Below are 19399 nucleotides of genomic sequence, written 5' to 3' on the forward strand. Positions count from 1 at the left end.
TAAGATCCCATTTATAATCCCCCTAAAGCTGATAAAGTACTCAGGATTAAATTTGACCAGGCAAGTGCAGAATTCATTTGAAGAAAGCAATGACACTTTACAAAGATGCTGAAGGAAAAAACGTGAGGACGTGGAAAGAAGATCCCGTGTTCCAGAAAGAGAAGGGCTGCCATGGCCGAGAAATGCATTCTCCATCCACGAATCCGTAAAACCAGTGCCGGTCCAGCTGCTAGTGGATGCGGCCTGACTCGCTGGTTCTGAGGCTCGCCTGGAAGAGAGGGGTGTGAGGAACAGAGAAATCAGGAGGACGGTACCCACTACAGCACACGTCCAAAACTAGAGGATCTCGGAGGGCCCGGTGCTGGTGCGGGCCGAGGCGGGGGCTGGACGAAGTGCGTGTGAAAGAGGCAGAACCTCCTCACTGACCCCGTTTCCCAGCTACAGAGGAGAGGTGGGCGCTTCCGTGATGGTTCCACACGTGGCCTTTGGGTAGTAAGTTAGTAAAAATTAAACTAGACCCCTACTCGACACCACGCACAAAAGTCAAGTCCGGATGCAATAACGCTTTTCTACATCCGAGTCTCGTGTGTGCACCAGAAAGCATGTCTGTCTCTCTGCCCTTACACGGGACAGATACGAAAACGTTGGTAGAAGGAAATACGGGAGCATAATGCTGTAGTCTCGGAACTGTGAGGCCCTTCCTGCAATGCATGCCAGTTATCAGCCATAAAGGAAACGGCCGATGTAGCTGATTACAAATTTCCAAAAGACCTGTTGAACACAAGCACGTTACACAGAGTTCAAAGACAAACCAGGGGAGAAAACATGTAGAGCAGCTGGAGGAGCGAGGCTGGGGGGGCGTCTGCGGAGGAAGTGGGCTGTCCACGGGCTCGCTTGTCACCAAACCCCGGTATGGTGTGGACTTTAAACTTTTATTTTCTTCTAATCCTCGCTCAAGGATATATTTATTGAGAGAGAGTGGGGTGTGGGGAGAGAAGGAGAGAGAGAGGCAAACAGACTTTGGTTGCCTCCCCGTCGTAGGCATACCCAGTGGGGATTGAATCTGAAAACTCTGGGTGCGTGGGACGGCACTCTAACCAACTGAGCCACCGTCCAAACCAACATGATTTTTTTTTGTTGTTGTTACTGTTTTTTTTTTAATCTTTGCCTGGAGACATGTTTATTGATTTTCAGAGAGAGAGGAGGGAGGGGAAGAGAGAGAGAGACAGAGACAGAGAGAGAGAGAGAGAGAGAGAGAGAGAAACACCGATGTGGTTATACAGGATGGCACTCAACCAACTGAGCAACACGACCAGGGCCCTGGCGTGGCTTTTTAATGACAAGAGTGGTTCTTACAGAAGTTGCAGCAATAATGCCAGGCTGAGCAAGTGTGGCTCCCAGGTTCACTGATTTCTGGGAGGGAGCAGGGAGTGAGTGGCAGGAGTGTGAGGTGACCCCTTGAAGCCCACCCACTCTGGAAACCACTGGAGGGCAGGCCCCGGAGCTGGGTGCTGGAGAGTTCCAGGGGCTGGCAGGGAGCCTGGCAGATGGCTACGGGGGTGGGTTCTGCACCAGCGCAGGGCCTGCCCACTGCGCCCTCCCAGGAAACAAGCGCATTGCCAACTCGTCTGCCCTTTTAATGGCCAGCTGGACCCGCACCAGGCTCTCCCTCCACCTGCCTGCCCCTGCCCACAGGAATTCCCTCCCTTGCAGGCTCTGGTCCGTGCTCTTTCTGGCCCTGCCACCCTGCTGCACTCTGGGGCCCTTGGTAGGGGCAGCCTCACCCCTCCCAGAGGACTAGGCCTCCTGCCATCTGCCCGGGGCTGGAGGTTTTCGGTGATCATTCACCCAGCACCTGCTGTGTGCCCTGCTCTGTGCTGATGGCTCCGTGGGTGGAGTCATAGTAGATTCTGGCAGTAGAATTGACTGCAAACTCTCCAATGAATACTAGAACAGGCAGGACTCAGCTATGGTGAAGACGATGCATGCAACGTGAGTGACCAGTATAATTTTTTTTTGTTGTGACAAAACATAATATAAAACGCACCATCTTAACCATTTTTAAGTGTACAGTTCAGTGGCATTAAACACATTCATAATGTGCCGCCATCGCCACCATGCATCTCCATGGCACTTTTCATCATGCACCTCAGCATTTCTTTCCTTTTGAAGACTGAATACCACCCCACCACGTGCACACCACTTGTTTATCTGTTCCTCTGTTGATGGACATCTGCTTGGTTCCGCAGTTTAGCTACTGGGGACAATGCTATGAACGTGGGGTACAGATACCTCTGAGACCCTGCTTTGAATTCTGCAGGCGCATACCAACTGGGATTGCTGGACCCTAAGGATACTTCTTTTTTTAACTGAGGAACCACCACAGTTTTCCACAGTGGTCACACCTTTCCACGTTCCTGCAACAGTGCACACGGGTTCCAGTGCCTCACATCCTTTTCCACACTTACTATTCTGTTTTGTTTTGTTTTTTTGACAGTGGCCATAGTAATGGGTGTGAGGTCATGTCTCACTGTAGGTTAGATTTTTGTTTCCATAATGATCAGTGATAAGATTTTGCATGTGCTTATTGGCCGTTTGGCTATCTCCTTGGAGAAATGTCTGTTGAGGTCCTTAGCTCACTTTTTATTTGGGTTGTTATTCTTTTGTGGTTGAATTTTAGGAATTCTCTATATAACCTGGATATTAATTCTTTATCAAATGTATGATTTGCAAATATGTTCTCTTATTCTGTGGCTTGCCTTTATATTTCGTTGATGTCTTTTGATTCACAAAAAAGGAAAATAAATGTTTATACCTGGAAAAACTAAGGTACAGAGAGGGTGCGTGTCCTGCTGAATATCACACAGCAAATCGTTTATATGATGTTGAAATACTCCAAGGTGGGCAGGGGTGAGATTTCCCATTTCCTACCTCATCTGGTATAACAGCCAGATGTCCCCAATGTACAGATGCAGAGACTGAGGTCCTGAGAGAGCTGGGTCGGGGCAGGCCTCGAAGCAAGGGAGATGACTCATGGACAGGCCTCAGACTGCCTGGGTTTGAGTCCTGGTGCTGCCGTTTGCTGGCTGTGACTTCCGGCAAGTCACTCTGTTGCTGGGAGCCTTTCCTGTCCCCATCCGTGAAATGGGGCCTCATGGGGCTCCTGCAAGGATGCCTGGGCACCCAGTACAGGATCAATAATCACTGACTGTGGTGTCAGACAGCACATGCTAGCCCACCCTCCTCCCTCTTTGGGGCTAAAGACGCACAGACTTGGGCTAGGCCATGAAGAATAAACTTTAATCTGTCTCAGGGTAGGGGTCAGTTAGGCTGCTGCCCTCTGGGTGGGGTCACAGAGCCGTGCACACGCACACGGTACAGGCAGGTGAAGCGCGGGTTCCCCCAGTTGCTCGATATCTTCACCTTGACGGCCCCAAAAGTCCGGGTGGGCTGGTTCTAAAAGCAAGTCACAGACACGGGGCTTTTCACCCCCAGAACCCCACTCTGCCTGTCCAGAAGGGCATTTGGGAGTGGAAGGGACCCGTTTCATAGGAGGGGAAACCGAGGCTCAGAGAGGGGAATGGGCAAGTCCAAGGCCATCCAGCGAGCCAATTCTCAGGGGCTGGGCAGGAGGTGCTGATGCCAGAAGACAGACGCTGTGATTAGAGGAGTGTCCAGCTTCGGGGCCCAGGCACGTGAGCACTGCGGGACCCCGAGGAAACTGCCACCCCTCTCTGGGCGTTAGTTTCCCCCCCTGTAGAACCGGAGCGGTAACGTCTGCTCCCCGTGGTTGCTCTGAGCATAAAACGAGGTCTTGGAGCTGGACGCGTACGGGCACTTGGAACACAGATGTACAAGACTGGGTGGTCTCTGTGTCCCAGGGAACTACACACGGGAGACTGAGGCCCGGCCGGAAATGGAATGGCCCAGATCACACAAGATTTATGGCCGGGCCAGGATTTGGGCCGGTGTCGGCTCCCAAGCCTAGACCTCCCACCGAGTCTCAGGGCCATGCCAGCAGCCACCCCTCCAGTCCTGCTTCCGTCCCCTGCTCCCTCCCCTCCGGGCCTCAGTTTCCCCCGGACCAGGTGCTGACAATGGACCTCCCCGTATGGAGATGCTAAGTCTGAGGCCCGAATTCTTAGCCCAGTGGGCCCCTCCTGCTCAACATCTGCTGCCCCTGGAGGGCTCCTGGGTGGAGGAGGGAGCTGGGCAACTGCCAGAGGCTGCATGGTTCTCCCCAGAGCCCCGCTCTTGACCTGGGGAGCAGCCCCCTCACTCTGAGCCTCAGTTTCCTTCTCTGGCAAGTGGGTTTGTGACAGTTGTGTACTTTCTGGGGCTGTTGGGAGATAAAGGAGGGTCTCCTGGGTCAAGGCCGGCACACAGTACGTGCTGCGTGTTCAGTAGGTGCTCAGCAGGGCATCTTTTCTCAGGTACCTGGAGCGGGAACATCTGAATGATGTTTTCCGGCTGAAACTGAAATGCCCCCAGGAACACCTCCTCCTTGGGGGAGCCTTCCATGCCCTGTGGACTCGGAACCAAGAAGAAAGTGTCAGGTACAGGCAAGGCCTTCAGAGAGTGCTGTCACTCTCCTGCTGGGACTTGCACACCTCCCAGGTTGGGGAGCTCCCTACCTCTTTGGGGACCATTCTGCTGCAGCACAGAGTAATGGATAGAAAAGAGCACTTCACTAGGAGTCAGAAGGCTGAGGGTCCAGGTCTATTCTGCTTATAGAATTTGGGTGTTTCCCTTACCCTTCTGTGGGTCTCAGGCTCCTCATCAGTGAAAAGGGACTCTGGCCTCTGAGGACTAAAGCAGCTCTGCAAAGCTTGGGTTGAAATAGAGTCGTTGTTTATCCCCTGTCCTTGGAGGCTGCGATCTGACTCTGACATTGGACATGCCCAGCCCCACCAGCCTCGTGAGTTGTGCTGTTTACCACAGTGCCGGCAATATTGCCATAATGAGCCTGTCCCTTAAGGAAATACTGCTCCCTGCCTGGCAGGGCGTGCTCACATAGATGACAAAGTCCTTGGGGGCCGTGTCCAGGCTGCCCGACAGTGAGATGGTCTTGGGAATATGCTGCAGGGTCAGATTGGACAGGTAGACCTTCTGGGCCAGTCGGATGGTCACCTGGCCTCGGTCACCTGCGAAGGCCCAGCAGTTGCCAGGTGTCACGTTGGGCTGGAAAGGCAGGTGCAACAGGGTTATGTTGGGTGGGACAGATTCCTCACCCACCCTGGATCCCCTAGACTTCCTCTGCCCTACTGGATGAGCCAGACCCCGCCTGACTACAAAGCTTGGCTTCAGTGTCACCAACTCCAGGAAGCTCCCCTGATTGCAGGCAGTGAGGATGAGTCTTCCCCTCAGCCCAGTTCAGTGAGGGCAGGGGCCTGCCTGGTCAGGGCCCTGAGGGTTCCCTGACCCTCAGTCTTTAGGGCTGCATGGGGCCCCTTCCAGTGCTAAAGCAGGCTGTCCCCTACCCCTGTGCCTGTCTCCTGCTGCTGCCCAGCCCTTCAGTGGTCCCTGCTGTCTGTCCTTGTCCCTGACTCCTCCCCTTTCATGGATTGTGGCCTTCCTCCGCCCCCTGCCCCCTGCCCCCTGCCCCATCTCTGTCTCCTTCCTTAATCCCCTGACCCAGGCCCAGGCCCCATCCCCTTCACTCTCACCCCCAACCTTAGTTTTTAGCGCTGACCCCAGGCCCCTGACCACACCCCTGCCACTCTCTCCTTGCCCGACATTCTCCCTGCCTCAAGGATCACGTCCGGGGGCTGTGCATAGTTCCACAGCCGGATCCAGTTCCAGTAGGAGCGAGCCTTGTCGTGGTTGTACGTGGCTGATGTTTGCTCAAAGTCGATGGAAGCCCCTGTGTGGGAGGTGGAGGGTGGGAGGGTCTCAGCCCAGTAGCCTGACTCCTGCCTGGTGGAGGGGAGCCTCACTGATCGGGCACTGACTCTGTGCCCATGCACTTTGGCTGAGTCACTGGGCTGCTCTGGACCTCAGGGATCTTCTCCAGGAAATGGGAGTAACAGTAACAATAATAGAAGTAACGATAGATAGCATGCACCTCACAGGGTTGTTGAAATCAGTTAATACTACAGAGTATTTGTCCAGCAGTGCCTGGTGCTGAGTCGGTACACACTTCTGTCATTATCATTACTGTGGCTGTTACCACACCCATTCCCAGAGCAGGGGACTCCAGTCCTGGGCGAGTAAGCTGATGCCCTCTGACCCTGCACCTCCTTGGGCCTGGGGGTGCCTGGGTCAGCTGACGGCTGCCTGGCAGAGGCAGTCTGCCCTGCTGGCCCCGCCTCCCTTCCTCCCGTGTGCCCCTGCCCACTCCTGCTGTGTCCTCACGGGGCACCTTTCAGGTCGGTTCCTTTGGCCTGGAATGCTTTTTTCTCCTCATCAGGTTCCAGCCCAAATGTCCCCCCATTCTGTCCAGGTCCCCTCTGTCCCAGCACCTGCTTCATTTTTCCGAAGCAACACTTGCCAAATTTGGCCTGGGTTGGCTTTTAACGTGGCCAGGCTGGGGCGGGGACAGCTCTGAGGACCACCAGGTTGCAGGTTGGTGAGTGGGTGGAGGGGTGGTGGAGGGCCTCCCCTCCTGACGTCAGCCCCCCATTAAAGAAAACTGAAAATTGTAGCAAGAAAACCAGCTGGGCAGGGGAGGTTGGCTCTGAGGATGGACTGCTCAGCAGTAGGGGGTGCGCCGGACGAGAACTGAACTCCATGCTCCGAAGAGTTTCTGAGGAAACCTGAGAGGAGCAGGCTGGGGGCGGGGATCACTTACCTATAGACTTGAGGGCGAAGTCCGGCTTTTCAATGTAGTCTCCTTGGATCATCTTCATTATTTTCTGGGCCATTTTTTGCTGGAGGGGCAGAAAACACAATCTGTGCACCGGTATGTTCTGACAGATCACGGTCCACCAGTGTGTTCGCCTGGGGGGCCGGCAGCTGTGGGCCACCCTGGGCCCCTAACCGCTTGCCCCTGCCTATGGGAGCTGTGGCTGGTGCACGCACAGGACTGCCCCGTCACGGTACCTTGAGGAAGCCCAGGCAACCCAGGGCCACCCCTGCCCCACCCACTGGGTGGACTCAGTGCTTTCAAACCCACTGTGACAGGGTGTCCCATGTGGGAATGGAGTCTCAGCCAAGTTAAGGGCAGGGGCCTGGGCTCAGACAGGCCTTCACTGCTGCGGGGCCTCGACTTTCTCGTCTGTGAGATGGGGCGACAGTCACTGGCGTGAGGACTGGACCTAGGACTTAGGGAGTCGCCGCTGTGTGCCACGACTCCTCAGCCTCACACACGTTTACTCCTGGTTCCTTTCAGCAGCCCCGGGAGGTAGGCACTGTCATCATCCCCACTTTAAAGATGAGAATCCTGAGGCACAAAAGGATGGCTTGTCCACGGTCACACGGCTGGTAAGCGGCAGAGCCAGGCAGTTTGGTTCCGGAGTTCAGGCTCCTAGCCACTCGGCCGTGCTGCCGGATGAAGACTGTGGAGCACACAGCAGTCAGTGCTCGACAAATACCAGCTGTTACTTTGATTAGACTCTTCTCGGCTCTGGCGGATTGTATTTTCCAAAAATGGCTGCAACGAGATCTCCCATTCCATGCTCTTCTTTCAATGTGACTTTGACATTCTTCCCATTGGGAGATGGGATGGAAATGCCTTCCTCATCAGCCTGAGTGGGCCTGTGATCATGGCAGGAGGGGTGCCCTGTGACTTCTGAGCTAAGTCCTATGAGGTGATACAGCACCGCTTGGTTCTCTGGGGACACTCCTCTTGGAAGTCAGCCGCCATGTGGTGAGGAAGCCCAGACCACATGGGGAGGCCAGTTTGGGTGCATTAGTCAGCAGCCCCGAGTTCGCAGTTGGCAGCCAGCATCAACCTCCAGACATGGGAGTGAAGACACCCCCAGATGACTTCAGGCCCAGCTGTCGAGTCACCCCCAGCCTTCAAGTCTTCTCGCGTGAGACCCCAGGCATCATGAAGCAATCAGAAGCCATCCCTGCTGTGTCCTATCTGAACTCCCAACCTGCAGAATCTCGGAGCATGATAAAATGGTTGGTTTGCACCACTAAGTCTTGGGGTGGTTTGTTATGCAGCAGCAGTAACTACAACAGTCGCACAGGTGCTTGCAGGGCAGTAATTATGACTCTATTTTGTTGATGTGGAAATTGAGGTGCAGAGAAGTTGGTTCCCATCCTAAAACTACACATATAATTCAGTAAGTCTGGGAGGGGCCCATTAATTTGAATTTGTAACATTTTTCTAGGTAATGCTAACACTGCTGGTGTAGGGGCCACCCTTTGAGAGCTACCTCTCTAGAAGGAGTGGTGAATCAATACCGAGCGGCTACAGCTGGTATGGACTTCATCTGGGGGCACTACACCAGTTATGGGCACAATTAAAGGCTGAGAGTCCAAGCTTGCCCCTGGCAGGAAGTCTGTCACCAGGGTCAGAAACTGCACCTGTGCAAGGCGAGGGGGAAAAGTAGGAAACTCGGGAGGCTCAAACATGGGGTTAGTCTTTCCCATCAGGACAATTATCAAATTTTTGAAGCTGCATGGGCAGGAGGCTAAAGGGTTAAACTTAAAACCTCTGTCTAAATCTTATAAAAATTGCAATCCAGGTCACAGCCAGCTTGACACACATCTACATAGATGGGAACAAGGTACTTCGTCATCCTTACAAAGAAAAGGGGGAATGCTCACTGGTAGAAGTTGTAATTATCTGGCACATCTACAGTTCTTTTGCATACAATGTCCAGAAAACACTAAAAAATTACTAGACATGAAGAGGCAAGACCATATGATTGATACCTTAAAGAAAAAACAGACAATAAAAGGAGACCATAGATGGTTCAGATATTGGATTTGGCAGGTGAGGATTTTAATACAACTATGACTAGTATGTTAAATAAAATAAAGGAAAAGATGGACAGCACAGGTGAAATGTTGGAAAGTTTCACTGTAAAATTAAAATCTGAAAAATAATCAAATGTATATTCTAGAACTGAACAATGCAATAGAGGAAATTAAGAACTTAGTGGAAATATTTAAGAGTAGACTGGACAGAACAGAATACAGGATTATCAGTTAACCTAAATAAATGTAAATAGAAAATAACAAAACTTAAGCACACTGAAAAAAAGAATGAAAACAAACAAACAAACCACGCAATAGCATAGCAGTTACGTGGAACACATTTGAAAGGTCTAGCATAAATATAATTGGAGCCCAAGGAAAGGATGCAGGTAATAAGAAATATTTTAAGAGATAATAGCTAAGAATTTTCCAAAACTATTGAATAACATCAATCCATAGATCTGATAAACTTAGCACCCCACAAGTGAGTTCAATATGGAGTACTGAGGATAAAAAGAATGTCCTACAAACTCCCATGGATGAAAGAAACAGACCATACCCAAAGGACCTATAGTACAAGTACCATTATGCTTCTCAGCAGAAATAGTATAAACTACAACACAATAGTGCACTGTTTCAAAATTCTCAGAGAAAAGTATTTCCTATATATAATTCTATACTTAGCCAAACTATCAATGAAGTGTAAGGGTGGAATAAAAACATTGTCAAACATGCAAGTTCTGAAAAAATAAATACACCTCTTATTCAGGAAGTTGTTGGGCAATGTGCCACACCAAAACTTGGGATATGGGAAACGGCATCAAACAGAGGAGTTCGGTGTTTGGGGGAGAATGGCCAGCATCTCACCTCATCTGACATGGCTTCCATCTCCTGGAGCTTGGCAATGAGCTGGGTTATGTTGCCGCGGAGGTCCTGGATTTCCCCAGTGTGATGTCGCACCTTCTCCTGGTACATTCTTACAAGGAAGGAGTGAGAACACGGACTGACTGATTTGTGATGCTGTTACCACCCTCAGCTTCTACCTTTGCCAGTCAGCCCATTAAAAACTAGCTTTATACTTTTCCACTCTCTTGGGCCCATCCCTGACATATCCAGGTTCTTAGCTCTAAAATAGTACTCATGCTCCTCCTCCTGCTTGGGATATTCTTTAACCCAGCTCCTTCCAAATATTCCCAAGTATTTTATCTGCAATTAAGGATACTGCCACCAGGGAATATCTTGGTTAAAATTCTTTTCAGCTACCTTTTGCTGAGCACTAACTATGGGCTAGGAATTATTCAAGACAGGTTATATCTTTTTTAACATCCATAATTACCCAGATAAAATGGGTGTTATGTCTCGTGTCATAAATGAGGCATCAAAGGACCAGAGAGGTAAAGTGTCTTGCATGGGATTAGCTAAGTAGGGAGTATGGGAGCGGGGATTTAAACCCAGGCTGGTCTGACTTCAGAGCCCACGTTGTTAGTCAATACATCCCAGATCTTGGCTGTAGCTCTGGTTTTTAGGTGTTAATAGAACTATTTAGCATATTTTTCTTACCTCAAGCTCTGCAGTGGACTATTTATGCTGTCATCCTGGTGGGGGGTTGAGGAATCAAGGGATCTCCTTCAGATGGTCTAATCTGGGTGCAACAGAGCTTCACCCACCCATTTTCCCACAACCATAAATCTGTCCATTCATCTACCTTCCTATTTACTCTTCTATCCATCCACCCAGCCACCATCTATCCCAAATCCAATTTACCTTCCTTTCTATCCATCCATCCGTCCATCCACATCCACGTTCACCTACCCTCTCATCCACCCACCATCCCATCCATCTACTCCATTTATCCAATCTTCCTCATCCATCCACACTCCCATCCACTTACCTTACCTTATCCATTAATCCTCCCATCAATCCATTTATCCCATCTATCCAACCATCCATCCATCCATCCATCCATCCACCCACCCATCCACCCACCCATATACTCCATCTGCCCGTCTACCCATTTTCTCATCCATCCACTTTTCCATTCATTCATCTAGCCCCCAAACACTTCCTCTAACCCCTACATCCATCACTTTCATCCTCCCAATTTTTTAGTGTTTTCTGGACATTGTATACTCCTATTGTATTTATGTTAAACCTTTAGAATGTGTTCCACATAACTGCTCTGCTATTACTTGGTTTGTTTGTTTTTCATTATGCCTCTCTCCATTCATACTCCCACATGGCCATCCTGTCATCCTGCACTGATGGTGTCAACCCTGTGCTTGGCCCTGAGGCAGACAGACACTGCTGGAATGGATAAGACCTGGCTCTGCCTTCAACGTTGCCAGTACAGTTGGAGGAATAGCCATGATTCCCCCAGGAACCACAAAGCAAATGGTCTCATCTTATTGGAGCAGAACGAACTGTCTTGAGTGGAGAGAGTGATGTGTTTCCTGGCCTCACCCTCCCACTTTAGGTGGGGGGCCTTGATAAAGAAGAGCTGGGTTGTCTCTGTGAGTGAGTGACAGGAGGGGCATCCTGGCGGGGAGAATATTGCATCTTGTCTCTGAAAGTCACATGTTGGCAGGAGAGATGAGTTCCAGGTGAGTGGCATGCCAAAGGCAGAGATTTGGAGCGGGGATGGATAAGAAACTGATCAGGGCCCAGGTGTGACGACAGTGAGAGGAGCCTACAGAGGTGACATTGACCGGGGAGAGGCCAGTCAGCAGTGGGGCTGATGAAAGCATGTACTCACCTGCCAGAATTCCACTTTGGATGGTAAGTGTATAGAGAACATCCAGAATCCTGTGGGGCCAGAGGAACGAGGATGAGCCATTTGCGATGAAAGGTTAAGAGCTTATGGTCTGGAGTTAAGGCAACTGGGTTCAAATCCAACTTTGACTCTTACTAATATTGTGTAGCTTTGGGAAAAGTTACTTAGCCTCTGTATACCTGTTTTCTCATCTGTAAATGGGATAACAGTAATACACACTTCATGACCGAATGATGTCATATATGCAGAGTATCTCACATAAACCGGACAATCCATGTCTTCTCTCCCTCACCTGTCCCAATCCTACCATGGATAATTGATGAAGTGAAGAACAGGGGGTGATCTCCCCTGCATTTTATGATATCTGCGTTGCCTGAAATCCTACTGTTCAAGCCACTAATAAAAGCATAAAAACCTACTGGTTGTTCAAATGAAAATGCTCAACAAAATAGAAATAGAAAGGAACTTCTTCAATGTGATAAAGGCCATTTATAAAAACCCACAGCTAACATTATCTTTAAGGATGAAAGATTGGATGCTTTCTTCCTAAGATCAGGAACAAGACAGGGATGTCTGCTCTTGCTATTTCAATGTAAAGTTGTCCTGGAGGTTCCAGACAGGTCAATTAATCAACAAAAAGAAATAAAAAGCAGATGACATGATCTTGCATATAGAATCCTAAAGTATTCAAGACTGTATATCTTGCCCGGTGTCAGAAGTAATAAATGAGTTCAGCAAGATTGCAGAATACCAGACCAATATGTAAAAATCAACTTATTTCTAAACACTAGGAATGAGTAATCTGAAAATAAAATTAAGAAAACAATTTCATTTACAATAAATCTCATAGAATAAAACACTTAGGAATAAGTTTAACAAAAAAGTACAAAACTACAAAACTATAAAACATTGTGGAAATAAATTAAAGAAGACACAGAGATGCCCATCAACAGTGGAAAGACAGCCACGTGCCTGGGTTGAAAGACTGCATGTTGCTAATACTTTAACAATACTGAACAGTGCTCCCTATTGATCCATCTGTGGGCCAATGCAATCCCTGTCAAACTCCCAATGATATATTATTTTCCACAGAAATGAAAAAAATGATTCTAAAATTCATATTGAAACATTAGGGACCCACAATAACTAAAACAACGCTGAAAAGAACAAAACTGGGGGACTCAGACCTCTAGATTTCAAAACTCACCACGAAGCTAGAGCAGTCAACCTAGGGCAGCGCTGGCAGACAGAGGGACACGTGGGTCAGTGAGACCGGACCAAGAGTCCAGGAATAAACCCTCCTGTTTATGGTCACATGACTTTCAATAAGTGTGCCTAGACAATCCAATGGGGAAAAGAACATGCTTCTCAATAAATGGTGGGGAAGCAACTGGGTATCTATATTCAAAAGAATGAAGTTGGATCTGACCTCACACCATATACAAAAATTAACTAAAAAATGGACCCTGGACCTAAATGTAATGGTCAATCTATAAAAATCTTATAAGAATACATGGGAATAAATCTTCATGGCTATGACACCAAAAACACAGATAACAAAGAAAAATAGATAAATTGACTTCATCAAAATTTAAAAAAAATTGTGCTGCAAAGGACACTATCAGGAAAGTGGAAAGACAGCCAATAGAATGAGAGAAAGTGTCTGCAAATCACATATCTGATAAGAGACATGTAACCAGGCTATACAAGAAACGCTTACAACTTAATCACACAAAGATAAACAGCCCAACTTAAATATAGGCAAAGCCCTGACTGGCATGGCTCAGTTGGTTGAGTGTTGTCCTGCAGAGTGAAAGGTCACTGGTTCGATTCCCAGTCAGGGCACATGCCTGGGTTGTGGGCCAGGTCCCCAGTTGGGGGCATGTGAGAGGCAACCAATTGATGTTTCTCTCAAAAAGTAATGTTTCTATCTCTTTATCCCTCCCTTCCCCTCTCTTTAACAATAAATAAGTACATTTTTTAAAAAAGTAAAATAAAAATGGGTGAAGATATGAATAGACATTTCTCCATAGAAGATATACCAATTGCCAATAAGCACATAAAAAGATGCTCACCATTACTAATCGTTAGAGAATGAAATAAAAACCAATGAGACCACTTTACGTCCACTAGGATGGCTAAAATAAGAAAGACAATAACAAGTGTTGGTGAGCATGTGGAGAAACTGAAACCCGCGTGCATTGCTGCTAGGAACGTAAATGGTGCAGCCACTCTGGAAAACAGTTTGGCAGCTCCCCAGATAAACGCAGGTTTAGCACGTGACCCAGGAACGTTGTGCCTAGACATATACCCAAGAGAACTGAACACACATGTTCACGCATGTCCCTGAAAAATTTCACAGGGACATTCATAGCAGCATTATTAATAATAACCCCCAAAAAGCAGAAATAACTGTAGTATCTATCAACTGATGAGCAGACAAACAAAAGGCTGTGTGTCCTTTTATTCAGCTACAACAAGAAGTAAAATGCTAACGAATTCTACAACATGGGGAACTTGGAAAACATTATCGGTAAAAGAAGCCACGAAGACCGCATGTCATGTGATTCCATCTATAGGAAGTGTCCAGAGTAGACAAACCCGTAACAACAGAAAATAGGTGAGTGGCGTCCGGGTCTGGGGCCAGGAGCATGGGAGTGACGGGGGAGCTGCTTTACGGGGCAGCTGTGAAAACCCTGGGCTTTGCCAGTGCTGGCGAACGCTCAGCTTTGTGAACACACCCAAGTGACTGAATTACACACTTTAAAAGGCTGATCTTTATGGTACAAAGATTGCATATCAAAGCTATTATTTTAAATTATCTTATTGGTTGGGCTAAGTGTCCTGGGAATTTCTAGGAAATCCACCGCTGTCCGCTTACATCGGAGGAGAGGGAGAATACTTCCCGGAAGCAGAGCTGTGATGTGGGGGGAGGGGGTGGTGGCTGGAAGGAAGCCACGGAAACCCAGAGAGGGGGGTAAAAGTCACCATAGCATGGTTTTTGGCTTTACAGTTGTCCAGGCTTCTCTGAGCTTTCAAAAAAAACTGTATTGGTCATCATTTTAATTAATCCTCACAGCAACACTCATCAGACAGATGGGGAAACTGAGGCTCAGAGAGGGGCAGTGCTTCACCCACTGTCACCTAGGCAATGCCAGAGCCCTCACTCTTTCCCTCCCCGGGATGGGCAGGAGCCAGGGACACCTCCACCCAGGATGGGGCAGGGCCCCGGGAACGTACCAAAAGCACAGAGGACCAGGACACCTGTCTTTTCCATGAGCTTCTGGAAGAGCAGCTTGCATCTGGAAGACAGAGAAGCAGTGACCGAGGTGAGGCAGGGCTTTGCACAGGCTGGCCAGTCCCTGACTGGCCTTTGGCTCTTTCCCACCCTGGGGGAGGGTCCTTCTCTGGGCAGTGACACCCTCTCCAAGACGCTGGCCATGTTCCATGGCTCTGAAGCATCGCAGAGGAGAGCAAGCTCTTACCCCAGCATTTGGGGCCATCAGGGATCAACTCACGGTGGCCATGGCCATCGTGTCCTCACCACTCCCCTTCTCCATCTACACCGTGTTTGTTCCCTCCCATCTTCCCCTCTGGAGAACACACCCTTCAGGGTTCAGCTCAAACATCCCCTCTTCCTACAACCAACAGACTCATACTCCCCACATTCATACCGTTTTTGGTGTCTGCTTTCCCCACCCAACAGGGAGCCAAGGCTGAGCCCAGAGTAGGTGTTAAGGAAACATTTAGTGTGTAAACAAGTGAATGAATGAGGTGGAAAGCTCTGCAGGAATTCAGAGGAGTCTTCAGAGGCAGAAGGGTAAAGGGAAGGGATGGGATGGGCATTCCAGGCAGGAAGAAAAGCATAAGCAAAGGTGTGGACGCAGGCATAGAAAGAGTGGGCCCAGGGAGTGAGAACCCTAGCCTTGCTGGCCCAACAGGTCCACAGCTGGAAGCAGAATGAGGGCAGCTCAGAAAGAAAGGATGGGACAGGGTTTCAGAGGGCTGCAGGCCGAGGTGGTGGAGCAATGGGGAGCCACAGTAAGTACTGGGGTGAGGAGGCCTGATAAAAGCCAGGTGTGGGATAGGTTATCTGGTCTGGAGATCGAGGGGAGGTTCAAACGAGGGAGGGGGCTGCCACAGTCCCCCCATCACCCATCCCTCACCTGCCCCTGCTCACCTGCAGGTGTTGAATAAAATGTGTTGGGCCTGAGTCCTCAGGAAGCAGGCCAGGCAGGTGATCCATGCTGCAGAGGAGACAGAAGACCAAGGAGTATTTGCACCCTTGTTCTTATTCTACAATGACTCGCTGACTGTCCTGGAGCTGGGAAACTCCCCTTGACTTGCTAGTTGAGCCCAGGGCAGCCCCACTCGGCTTATGTGTAAGGGGCAGTGTGGAGTGGTATGAGTGCTGCAGGTGAGCACTGCTTACTAGTGACACGGGAACACAAAAAATGTCTGGGATGTGTGAATGCCCATTCCTAGACTCTGGGAGCTTCTCAAGTACATGATCCTTGTCTGGCCCATCGTGAGTACCCAGCATTGCCCAGTGTGGAGCTCGACAAAAAGCAGGAAACCAGGATGGATGAGTAGGTGGGAAGATACGCAGATAGAATGGTTTGGAAGATGGATCAATAGAAAGATGGCTGAGAGGATGGGAGAATGAGAGGAAGGGTGGAAGGATGGAGGGGCCAATGACTGATGGATGAAATATTAACAAAGGTGGGTGAATTAGTGGATGACTTGGTGAACAGATGGATGGAGGAACTAAGGGATACACGGGTGCATTGCAACAGGTGGCGGCACGGACAGATGGTTGGATACAGGACTGTGTGGATGAATAAATGGAAGGGTGGGTGATGAACACAGAAGTAAAAGCCCCACCTTTAGGTGGACTGAAGTGAGGGCAAGCTGCACCAGACCACTCCCCTGACTTCACCAGGGTTCTCTCCTGACCCAGTGGCCAGGCTGGTGTCAGAGTGGGGGAGGGCTGGTGGTCAGCTACTCCTCCAAACTGCATGTCTCTCTTCCACTGCCTCTCTCCAACCACTAAAGAGATCCTGGCTGGAATGACACCCCTGACGCCTCTGATGGGAAGACCTCCAGAACTCAACCTGCAGCTCCCTCCCTCCCCTGCAACCCAGCGCAGACCTTACCCCCCAACCCCAGGTCAGCCCGGCCTGAGGTGGTTGGATATACGTACACACACATCCCAGCATGCACTGAGTCAGGACTGGGGTTGTGGTGTTGAGACGAATTGACGTCAGCAAGTCATTATCTGCAAAGAACACAGGGTTGTCATGTCACCTCTGACCTCTGGGCCATGGTGCCTGCAGACATCTGGGAAGCTCCTAGAGCTTGGCGAGAGCATCCCTGCCCCTTGTCCTCCCCCTTGCCACGTGGCCCTGGGTTGCCCTTCTGACCTCTCTGAGCCTTAGTCCCGTGCTGTCCACAAAGACCCCAGGGCTCCCTTCTCCCCTCCTGGCTTACTCATGTTCAGCAAGGACTCCTCTGTGGTCCTGTTGGGGTTCCGGCCTCTTTGGACGACCCTAGGGCTGACAAGAGTCACAGTGACGTTTTACAGTTCACAAGGAACATGGTGCCCACGTTCCAGACTGAAAAACTGAGTTGCAGAGAAGTTTGCCTAAGACCACCAGCCACCGAATCAGGGACAGACCCAGGTCTGCTGACCCTGAGCAGGCACGACACTGGGCTTCCGGTGCTCCACCCAGTGCCTGGCGCACGGCAGGAGCTCAGCAGACACAGGCTGAAAGGATGGCCACTCCGCCACTCCCTGGCCGGGGGACTTTAGAAAAGCCACTGTCAGACCCTCTGACCCCAGTTGCTGCATCTGTGAAGTGCAGGAGGCAATGCTGGCTCACTTCCCAGAGCAGAGGGGAAGGACTGTGTAAACTGGAAAGGGCTGGGCAGAGGGAGGGGCTGCCATCCTCACCTCCGGGGCCTGGGATTCCTGCACGGGGGAGCCATATCTTCGGGTGGGTCACACGGGTCCCTGGGGCTCCTTGGGCACCGTGGCATTGATGTCCTTCTCTGGGAGTCGGCGAGGAGGAAGCTGCTGCTGCCGGGGCCTCCTAGCGTTCCCTGGAATATGTCGTGTGGAATCTGCCCAGGTCAAGTGGAGCTGTGGGCTCTGTGACCTCACAGAGCAGGGATGGGGGGTGGGGTCTGCCCTGTCACCAGCTTGGCCCTGGAACTTTCTCTTGGAGGAACCCACTCTGACCAGCTTCCCACTTTTAAGATGGGGAGATGGAGGGCTCCAGACAGGAAGGGTCACGTCAGGGCCTTAGAGGTGGGACAGGGGCAAGAGCTGAGGCTCCAATATCCAGGCCATATGTTTTCCTGCTCCAGAGCCCTTCCTGCCCCAAGTGTCCCAGACTTGCCATCTTCTTAGGTTCCTTGTTTGTTTGTATTTCTGTTGGCCCTGCCTGTGGAGAGGGCCTATTTGAATTGTGAAGCTGAAATGAATTAACTTTGCCCCCTGGTGGCCATTGCTCAAATTGCAGGCTAAGTACCTGTGGGGAGCTGAATAATGGTCCCCCAAACAGGCCTGTGTACTAAAACTTGAACATGTGAATATGCTTGGTTACATACAAAGGGGAGTTAAAGCTTGCAGATGGGATTAAGGTTGCTAATCAGCTGACCTTGAGATGGGAGAATCTCCTAGATTATGCAGGTGGGCCCAGTGTAATGACAAGGGTCCTTCCTTATAAGTGGAAGAGGGAGGCAAAGGAGAAGAGGGATGCCAGCCTGAGGAGCGCTCAGCCCAACCTGCTGGCTTTGAAGACGGAGGAGGGAGACATGAGCCCAGGAATGGAGGTGAGCGAACAGATCCTCTTCTATAGCCTCTAGAGAGAGAACAATACCCTGGTTTTAGCCCAGGGAGACCCAGTTTGGATTTCCAACCTCCTATAACGCTAAGACAATAATTTGTGTTTTAACTTACTAAGTTTGGGCTAATTTGTTATAGCAGCAATAGGAAACTCATACAGTTCCCTGAAGAATATTTGGTGGAGGGGAAGCCCAGAAATGTTGCCATTATAATTGTTACAAGGGTCTTACAATTGTACATTCATTATTCATTCAACCTATACTTTATGCTGAATTACGAAGCACCTGGTGTGTTCCAGGCAGAGGCTGCAGGGGTGAGCAGAAGCAGCCCCCGTCCCTGCGGATGAGGCAAAGGGACTGGCAGAATATCGTGCATGGAGCAGGTGCTGCTGGACGGTGCTTGCCATGCGGTAGAGAGGAGGGGCTGGTGAGAATCCTCATCTTTTGTGTCTGCTGGCTGCCCTCGGTGCCCCTGCGCTGGAGATGCTGAGGAAGAGGAAGTGCTCATGCCGAGAGCAAACACTGCGAGTGGCTTCTGTCAATATTTGAGCCCCTCTCCATGGACTCTGCTATTTGTCTCCGCTACGGTGAGGGCCAGGAGGGCTGGACAAACCAAGGCTGGGAGTAGGGAGTTAGTGAGTGTGCAGCTGGCTCGTCTCACTCCTCTTCGCCTACAGGATAGGGCAGGGGCGCTCCGGCTGGAAGGCGGGGTGGGTCCATGTGAGCTCTGGCCCCTGGGGGAGGGTGAGGTGGTGTCTCTGGACTCCGTTGGTTCTGTTGCTCTAGTGGGGTCCCAGCATGGGGTGGGCCTGGGCTCTGGGTCTGGCATTTGGGCTAGTATGGAGTCAGTGAGAGTTGTGGAGGGCTCTGGAGTGAGGAGGCCTGAGGTTTTTGACCTTGTACCCCAGG

General features: G+C 50.3%; 1 protein-coding gene across 1 annotated transcript; it reads right to left on the reverse strand.

Annotated features, from left to right (window-relative positions):
- Positions 1-3299: 3299 nt before the first annotated feature.
- Positions 3300-17841, reverse strand: SUN5 (Sad1 and UNC84 domain containing 5). The gene is given in 14 exon segments (XM_028525116.2): positions 3300-3324; positions 3326-3456; positions 4438-4524; positions 5014-5181; positions 5748-5863; positions 6791-6869; positions 9739-9847; positions 10432-10466; positions 11624-11673; positions 14882-14943; positions 15822-15888; positions 16845-16919; positions 17132-17190; positions 17595-17841. Coding segments are annotated over 14 exon segments (1149 nt in total). The 5' UTR covers positions 17681-17841.
- Between the last annotated feature and the right edge of the window lie 1558 nt (positions 17842-19399).

The sequence above is a fragment of the Phyllostomus discolor genome, chromosome 9, assembly GCF_004126475.2.
Source record: "Phyllostomus discolor isolate MPI-MPIP mPhyDis1 chromosome 9, mPhyDis1.pri.v3, whole genome shotgun sequence".
Lineage (NCBI taxonomy): Eukaryota > Metazoa > Chordata > Mammalia > Chiroptera > Phyllostomidae > Phyllostomus > Phyllostomus discolor.